The sequence below is a fragment of the Numenius arquata genome, unplaced genomic scaffold (assembly GCF_964106895.1).
Source record: "Numenius arquata unplaced genomic scaffold, bNumArq3.hap1.1 HAP1_SCAFFOLD_257, whole genome shotgun sequence".
Taxonomy (NCBI): domain Eukaryota; kingdom Metazoa; phylum Chordata; class Aves; order Charadriiformes; family Scolopacidae; genus Numenius; species Numenius arquata.
In genome coordinates this window covers 89,547-98,456 of record NW_027414631.1, presented here as the reverse complement: position 1 = coordinate 98,456, position 8,910 = coordinate 89,547, and the positions used below count along the sequence as shown (strand labels likewise).

The 8,910-nt window shown below is 52.2% G+C and overlaps 1 protein-coding gene across 1 annotated transcript; it reads left to right on the top strand.

Annotated features, from left to right (window-relative positions):
- Positions 1 to 691: 691 nt before the first annotated feature.
- On the top strand, positions 692 to 1,639 carry LOC141478102 (olfactory receptor 14J1-like). The gene has a single exon (XM_074167238.1). It carries the CDS (start codon positions 707 to 709, stop codon positions 1,637 to 1,639), a length of 933 nt encoding a protein of 310 aa, XP_074023339.1. The 5' UTR covers positions 692 to 706.
- The last annotated feature ends 7,271 nt before the right edge of the window (positions 1,640 to 8,910 follow it).

Below are 8,910 nucleotides of genomic sequence, written 5' to 3'. Positions count from 1 at the left end.
CCTCTGTGTCCCTGGGCAGGAGAGGAGAGCTGAGATCCTCCTCGGGTACGATGAGACGGGGTGGGGGATTTGGACATCTGCACTTGGAAACTGGATTCGTCTGCTCTCAGGAGTGTCCAGTTCCTTCTCAGGGGAACGTCTGAGATGGACTGATTGTCCTCCAGCTTAAAGAAATGCTGGAGGGCATTTCTTTAAGGACAGCTGAGAACAGGGCTGATAGACAGACAGAGCTTCTCACCCTGCACTAAGGGACAGTCCCTTTCCCTCTCAAGACCCACAAGGTTTCACTTCAAGAGGAGCAGAAATGCCAAGGATTTCTGCCTTAAAAATATGTCTCAGTTGTGGTGGGGCCACTAGAGTCAGATGTCACAAGACAAAATCCCCACAGCTCTGCTCTGCAGTTGGCAGAATTGGGAGCAATAACGCTGAAAGCCTCTGGTATCACAAGTGGATTTAGTCAGAGATTTCCCCATTTACCTTTTGCTGTAGAGAAGGACTGACTTCTGTGCAGCCCACAGAGAGCCCCTTTCTCCCACTGGCATCCTCAGCCAGCACCAGTCAGAGCTCACAAAAGGGACCTGCCAAAGGGGCAAGGCAGATTGCAGGGTTTCTATGAGAAATGGAGAAGGTTTTCCTCAGAGACTTCTGTCCTTGCTTGTCACTGCCTTTTCCTCCGTGGACAGGTCCCCGTGTCCAGAAGAAGCAAATGTCCAACAGCAGCTCCATCACCCAGTTCCTCCTCCTGGCATTCGCAGACAGGCGGGAGCTGCAGCTCTTGCACTTCTGGCTCTTCCTGGGCATCTACCTGGCTGCCCTCCTGGGAAACGGCCTCATCATCACCACCGTAGCCTGTCACCGCCACCTCCACACCCCCATGTACTTCTTCCTCCTCAACCTCTCTGTTCTTGACCTGGGCTCCATCTCCACCACGGTCCCAAAATCCATGGCCAATTCCCTCTGGAAGACCAAGGCCATTTCCTACTCAGACTGTGCTACCCAGGTCTTTCTGTATCTCTTCTGGATTGGGGGAGAGTATTTTGTTCTCACAGTCATGTCCTACGACCGCTACGTTGCCATCTGCAAACCCCTGCACTACGGGACCCTCCTGGGCAGCAGAGCTTGTGTCCGCATGGCAGCAGCTGCCTGGGGCAGTGGGTTTCTCCATGCTCTCCTGCACACGGTCAATACATTTTCACTGCCCCTCTGCCAGGGCAATGCTGTGGACCAGTTCTTCTGTGAACTTCCCCAGATCCTCAAGCTCTCCTGCTCAGAGTCCTACCTCACGGAACTTGGGCTTACCATGTTTTCTGCCTTTTTTGTGCTTGGTTGTTTTGTGTTCATCGTGCTGTCCTATGTGCAGATCTTCAGGGCCGTGCTGAGGATCTCCTCTGAGCAGGGACGGCACAAAGCCTTTTCCACGTGCCTCCCTCACCTGGCCGTGGTCTCCCTGTTCCTCAGCACTGCATTGTTTGCTGGCCTCAAGCCCCGCTCCATCTCCTCCCCATCCCTGGATCTTGTGGTGACTTTTCTGTACTCGGTGGTGCTTCCAGCTGTGAACCCCCTCATCTACAGCATGAGGAACATGGACATCATGGAGGCCATTAGGAAAGTGATTCCAGGGACATTTTTCAGTAATTAAAATTTCTCATCACTCTCCAAGTATGATTTTCTGGTATCTGATTCCAGGCATGTACTTCCTTTTATTGTCAGTTCTCATGGTATAATAGAATCACAGAAAGGTTGAGCCTGGAAGGAACCTCCAGAGATCATCTGGTCCAAACCCACTGCTCAAGCAGGGCCACCAAGAGCCATAGTCCAGATGGCTTTTGAAGATCTCCAACGAGGGAGACTCCACAGTCCCTCTGGGCAAACTGTGCCAGTGCTCAGTCACCCTCACAGTGAGAAAGTGTTTCCTGATGTTCAGAGGGAACCTCCTGTGTTTCAGGACCATTTCCCCTGGTCCTGTCGCTGGCCACCACTGAAAAGAGCCTGGCTCCATCTTTTTGCACCCTCTCTTCATATGTTTATAATAAGATTCATCCTTAGCCTTCTCTTCTCCAGCATACACAGTCACGTATGTGAGATTCTCTGGTCCCTTCATCATCTTTGTGGCCCTTTGTATGTTCATGTCTTTCTTAAGAGCCCAGAACCAGACACAGTACTCCAGGTGTGACCTCACCTGTGCTGAATAAAGGGAAAGGATCACCTCAGTTTTATCTTTATTGTTATTGCTATCATTATTGTTGTTCTTCATAGAATCAGAAAATCAGAGAATGGTTTGGGTTGGAAGGGACCTTCAAAGGTCATCTAGCCCACCCCCCCTGCAATGGCCAGGGACATCTTCAACTAGATCCAGTTGCTCCGAGCCCCATCAAACCTGACCTTGAATGTTTCCAGGGCTGGAGCATCTATAACCTCCGTGGGCAACCTGGTCCAGTGTTTCACCACCCCCATCGTAAAAGAATTCTTCCTTATATCTAGTCCTACTTGTGGTTATTGCATTTCTGCACAGATGTTCAGATCTGTTGCGCTTCAACTGAAGAGTTAACCTGGTCTGTCTCACCTGGGGGCCGTATGAAGGTTTCATCTGACCCTCATATAAAAGTCTATCTAGGAGGACGTCAGAGTGGACTCTCCCGCAGCTTCTCTGATGAAATGGTATCTCCCCAGAGCACTGCCTGGAGCCTTGGCTCTTCTTCCAAAGCTGGTACAAAGAGTAGTCATGAGCTCACCCAAAGCCTCCACGGTTTCAGGAGCAAATAACTCACTGTCCTGATTTGACCTCGTAGAGCCAGAGGGTTGGCTTTAAGACTCAACCATTGGTGTCTAGTGTCATGGAGATGGTGAATGGTCACTGAGGTGCACAGAATCATAGAACGGTTTAGTTTGGAAGGGACCTTTCAGCCAGGCAGCCCCCAGCCTGTGCCATTGCCAGGGCAAGTCCCCTGCAGGGGCAGACTCTGGCACTTCTCCTCGCTGAAGTACTTGAGGTTCCTGGGAATAAGTGCTCTCCTGCTCATTTAGCCTCTCCCTGAGCACAGAGGCCTGCAAACCTTTTCAATAAAGACTCAGGCAAAGACATCAATGAGCTCCTTGACCCCACCTGTACTCCAGGTACTCCACACAGTACCCCAGGTAGGGTCTCACGAGAGAGGAGTGGAGGGGTTGAATCCCTTCCCTGGCTCTGCTGGCCATGCTGCTGGGGATGCAGCCCAGGATGCAGGGGCCTTTCTGGGCTGCGAGCGCACATTGCCAGCTCGTGTTGAGCTTCTCATCCACCAACACCACCAAGTCCTTCTCCTTAGGGTTACTCTCCATCCATTCTCTGGCCAGCCTCTATTTGTGCTTGGGATTGCCATGTCCCAGGTGCAGAACCTTGCACTTGGCCTTGCTGAACTTCATGAGGTTCGCATGGGCCCCCCTCTCAAGCCTGCCCAAGTCCCTCTGGATGGCATCCCTTCCCTCCAGCTTGTTGACTGCACCACACAGCTTGGTATCATCAGCAAACCCGCTGAGGGTGCCCTCGATCCCGCTGTCCATGTCTCCGACAAAGACATTAAACAGCACCGGTCCCAGTACTGACCCCTGAGGAATGCCACTCATCACTGGTCTCCACCTGGACATTGAGCTGTTGACAGCAATCCTTTGAGTGCAGCCATCCAGCCAGTTCCTTATCATTCAGGCAAATCTGACACCCACAAATCCATCGGCCCTTATGGGATGCAACCATGAGTGCTGAGGAAGCTGTCACATGTTATTGCAAAGCTGCTCTCCGTCACCTTTGAAAGGTCATGGAGAACAGGAGAGATGGCTGAGGACTGGAGGAAGCCAATGTCACACCAGTCTTGAAAAAGGGCAAGAAGAAGGACCTGGGAAACTACAGAGCAGTCAGCGTCACCTCCATCCCTGGAAATTCCACCTCAACATGAGGAAAAACTTCTTTACTTTGAGGGTGCCAGAGCCCTGGAACCGGCTGCCCAGAGAGGCTCCTTCTCTGGAGATACTCAAACCCCGCCTGGAGGCATTCCAGTCCAACCTGCTCTGGGTGACCTTGCTTTGGCAGGGGGGTTGGACAAGATGATCTCCCTTCTAACTCCCACCCTTCTCTGATTCTGTGATATGGGTCTGAGAAACTTCCAGGGATGGAGGCAGCACACACTGTCTGGGAAGTGGCTTCCCATGTCTGACTGTCCTCATGTTTCAAAAGTTTCTCCCCGTATTGAGCCTGACCTTCTCTTATTTTAGCTCCTTGCCACCTGTGCTCCTGCCTTGCACCACAGTGTCTTCCTGGAAACCTCACCATAGGCAGTGCAGGTCTGTTCCATCCTCCCCCCACAAGGCCCACCATTCTCCAGGGTGAACAAGCCCACCTCCCTCAGCCTCTCCTAAATGAGCAAGTTCTCCAACCCTCACCATCTCTGTGACCCATCTACCTTTGGTGGCCCTCCAACTTGCCAGTGTCTCTCTGGCATTGTGGGGCACCAAAACCCGGGCAAATATTCTGGATGTGGTGTAACAAGTCGTAAGAAGAGGCAGATCACAGAATCACAGAATCTTAGTGGTTGGAAGGGACCCTTGAGATCATCGAGTCCAACCACATTAAAAAAAAAAACAAAACCACAAACAAACAAAAAAACACAACACACAAAACCAAACAAACAACAACCCCCCCCCCCCCAAAAAAAAAAAAAAAAAAAAAGCAGCACCCACCAACTAAACCCCACACCCACAACCTCACACACAACACCCCACCACAAACCACAATCCCGGGCACTAGAGCATGCCCTGAAGAGCCACGTCTACACGTTTCTTAAATACCTCCAGGGATGGTGACTCCACCACCTCCCTGGGCAGGCTGTTCCAGTGCTTGACCACTCTTTCAGTAAAGTAATTCTTCCTAATACCTAATCTAAACCTCCCTTGCCGCAGCTTCATACCATTTCCTCTGGTCCTGTCGTTATTCCCTTGGGAGAAGAGGCCAACCCCCGCCTCTCTACAGTTTCCTTTCAGGTAGTTGTAGAGAGCAATGAGGTCTCCCCTCAGCCTCCTCTTCTCCAAACTAAACATGCCCAGTTCCCTCAGCCTCTCCTCATAGGACTTGTTCTCCAGACCCCTCACCAGCTTGGTGGCTCTCCTCTGGACACGCTCCAGCACTTCAATGTCTTTCCTGTAGTGAGGGGCCCAAAACTGAACACAGTACTCGAGGTGAGGCCTCACCAGTGCCGAGTACAGAGGCACGATGACTTCCCTGCTCCTGCTGACCACGCTATTCCTGATACAAGCCAGGATGCCATTGGCCTTCTTGGCCACCTGGGCACACTGCTGGCTCATGTTAAGCCGGCTGTCCACTAACACTCCCAGGTCCTTTTCTGCCGGGCAGCTTTCCAGCCACTCTTCCCCAAGCCTGTAGCGTTGCCTGGGGTTGTTGTGACCGAAATGCAGAACCCGGCACTTGGCCTTATTAAACCTCATCCCATTGGCCTTGGCCCATTGATCCAACCTGTCCAGGTCCCTCTGTAGAGCCTTCCGACCCTCAAGCAGATCAACACTCCCACCTAACTTGGTGTCATCCGCAAACTTACTGAGGGTGCATTCAATCCCCTTGTCTAGATCATCAATGAAGATATTGAACAAGACTGGCCCCAAAACTGAGCCCTGAGGGACACCACTGATGACCGGCCGCCAACCAGATTTTGCTCCATTAATCACAACTCGCTGGGCACGGCCATCCAGCCAGTTTTTTATCCAGCGGAGGGTACACTTGTCTATGCCATGATTCTCCAGTTTCTCCAGGAGAATGCCGTGAGGGACGGTGTCAAAGGCCTTACCAAAGTCCAGGTAGACAACATCCACAGCCTTCCCCTCATCGAGAAAGCAGGTCACATGGTCATAGAAAGAGATCAAGTTGGTCAGGCAGGACCTCCCTTTCATAAACCCATGCTGGCTGGCCCTGATCCCTTGGCTGACCTGCACTTGCCTTGAGAGCTCACTCAGGATGATCCTCTCCATGATCTTTCCCGGTACTGAGGTCAGGCTGACAGGCCTGTAGTTTCCAGGATCCTCCTTCTGGTCCTTCTTGTAGATGGGCGTCACATTGGCCACCCTCCAGTCATCTGGTACCTCTCCTGTTGACCAGGATTGTTGGTAAATAATAGAGAGAGGCTTGGTGAGCTCTCCTGCCAGCTCCCTGAGAACCTTTGGGTGAATGCCATCCGGCCCCATAGACTTATGCGTGTCCAGCTGCATAAGCAATTCATTAACTACTTCCTCCTGGACTATGGGGGGGTTGTTCTGCTCTCCATCCTTATCTTCCAGCCCAAGAAGCTGAACACCCTGGGGGTAGCTGGTCTGACTATTAAAGACAGAGGTAAAGAAGGCATTAAGTATCTCAGCCTTCTCCTCGTCCTTGGTTGCAAGGTTTCCCCCCGCATCCAGTAAGGGATGGACATTCTCTGTCACTCTCTTTTTGTTGATGTATTTATAGAAACTTTTTTTGTTGTCCCTTATATTAATGGCCAGGCTGAGTTCCAGCTGGGCTTTTGCCTTCCTAATTTTTTCTCTGTATGACCTAACACAATCTCTGTACTCCTCCTGAGTTGCCTGTCCCCTCTTCCAGAGGTGGTAAACCTTCCTTTTTTCCTTAAGTCCCATCAAGAGCTCTTTGTTCATCCAGGCCGGCCATTTTCCCCACCCTTTAATTTTGCGCCTCATGGGGACAGCCTGCTCCTGGGCCTTTAGGATTTCCCTCTTGAAGAGCGTCCAGCCTTCCTGGGCTCCTTTGTCTCTCAGGACTACCTCCCACGGGACTCTCCCAACCAGGGTTCTGAACAGGTTAAAGTCTGCCCACCAGAAGTCCAAGATGGAGGTTTTGTTAACCCCCTTCCTTACCTCACTATGAATGGAAAACTTAACCATTTCATGATCACTAAGCCCAGATGATCACTTCCACTCGCTGTTCTCCTGCTCATAAAGCCCAGAATGCTGTTGGCGGTCTTTGCTGATGGCTCCTGTTTTGCCTAATGCAACCCAAGGACCACCAGGGCATTTTGTACAGAGCTGCTGCCCGCCCAGGCCCTCCCTACCCAATGTCATTTCAGAGCCTTCATCCCCTTTAGGGGTAGGAATTTGAATTTGTGTTTATTGGATATCATTAGGTTCCTCTCGGCCCATCCCTCCGGCCTCTCTATGTCCTCTGGGATGGCCACCCTGCCCTCCAGTCTAGTGTCTGTTCTCCTCAATGGGGTGTCTTCTACCAATGCTTTGACAGAACGCTCTCTCATCTCCCATAACATCTTAACTTGGACACAAGAAATTCACTGAGGATGATACTGGAAGCCTTGATGACTTCCAGGTAAAAGACCACCACTGCTCTCCCCACGTCCAGCAATCCTGTCCTTTCATTACAGAAAGCAAAGAGGGTGTCCAGGCACCTGGGGTGTCCTGGGTAAATCCAGTCACGGCCTCTTTTAGACACTCAGAAATGGGATCCAAGTGGACACGCTCTGGGGAACAGCCTTTAGTTATTCAGCTCATTCGTTGGGAATGGTTGAAAGGTACATGCAATGCTTGGGTGCTGCGAGTCATCAGAGTATTCCCCCGGTCTCCATGACCTTTCAAAGATGGTGGAGAGTGGCCTCACGGTGACATCGGCCTGCTGTCTCAGCTCCCTGGGATGCCACCCCTCCTGTCCCATTGACTGGCAGGGAAAGTGCTAGTTCAAGGAACCCCTGACTTGATCCCCATCCATAGCTGGTTATTCTCTTCTAGAGTCCTGCCTTGGAGGACACAAGGGAGACCTTGCTGGGGAAGAATGAGGAGAAGGGGACACAGAGTCTTTCAGATCTATCTACACCTGCTCTTACAAATTCATCTGTGGCCACACAGTATCTTTGTTTCTCCTTTAACTGGTTCTGAAGTAGTGAACACCCATTGCGGTGCCCTTGAATGGCTCTTCAAGCATAGACTGAGTTTTAGTCTCGACTATTGATGTGCTTGGATGGGGCTGTCCTTGAAGACCAGCAGTACTGAGCTGTGCCACCGTGTCCGGGCCGATATCACAGCTCTGTCTCCAACAGTAACAGCTCCTGCTTGTCCTGTCGGTGCCTCTGGCTGAAGGCATTGTTGCACATTTGATCTAGAGAACCCCGGTTGTGGCAAGTTTATACTTGCCATAAGGAAGCCTGGTACCCAGCACCCAGGAGCCCGTGCCAGCAAAGTCTTTGCTTCACAGGAGAGACATGGCATTGACAACAGAATGGTGGAAAGAGGTGTCTTTCCCAGCTGAGTGAGGGAATCTCAGTAATTACCTCAGCGGGTATCACAGTAGGTTCCCTGGGGGCCCAGGGACACCTGGAGGGAGCCCAGAGGGAGCAGAGAAGGTTCTTCTTTGGGCTGGTCCTCTGCTGCTGAGCTTGGCCGGACTCCTGGGACAGAGGGAGCTCATGGCAAGCACGGAGCACTGCAACCTCTCTCTGCCCAGGAGCAGCTCCTCTGCCAAGCGCAGCAGGGCTGAGGGCACTGCCTGCAGGCACCGAGGGGAGAGGAGCAAGGCAGAGAGAGGTTAAAGGCAGTCTGGGGTGAGAAGATGTAGAGAGCTCACCCAGGGAAAAATATTCTGAGCCCTTGACACGGTAAGTCTCTGGCTTTAGGGCAATGCACATGAGTGTCCTGGAGGGATTTCCTAGAGCTGGCACATCCCATGGCTGGCGTGGAGGAGAAGGACGTGCTCCAGAGCAGGGCTTCTCCGCTGCACCATGAGAGGGACAGGGCATGACGGCTCCCCTCTCCCAGGGATGGCTGCAGGGGGTGAAGGTGGGTGTGCAGCCAGGGGTGCCCAGGGCTGTCCTTCCGAGCAGGGTCCCTGCACCCCAGGGCTCTGTGTGCCGGGGCAGGGACTCTGCCGCCTGCCAG

What these genes read in the sequence shown, in the direction of transcription:
- LOC141478102 (XM_074167238.1), top strand. Translation starts at nt 707, where the DNA reads ATGTCCAACAGCAGCTCCATCACCCAGTTCCTCCTCCTGGCATTCGCA.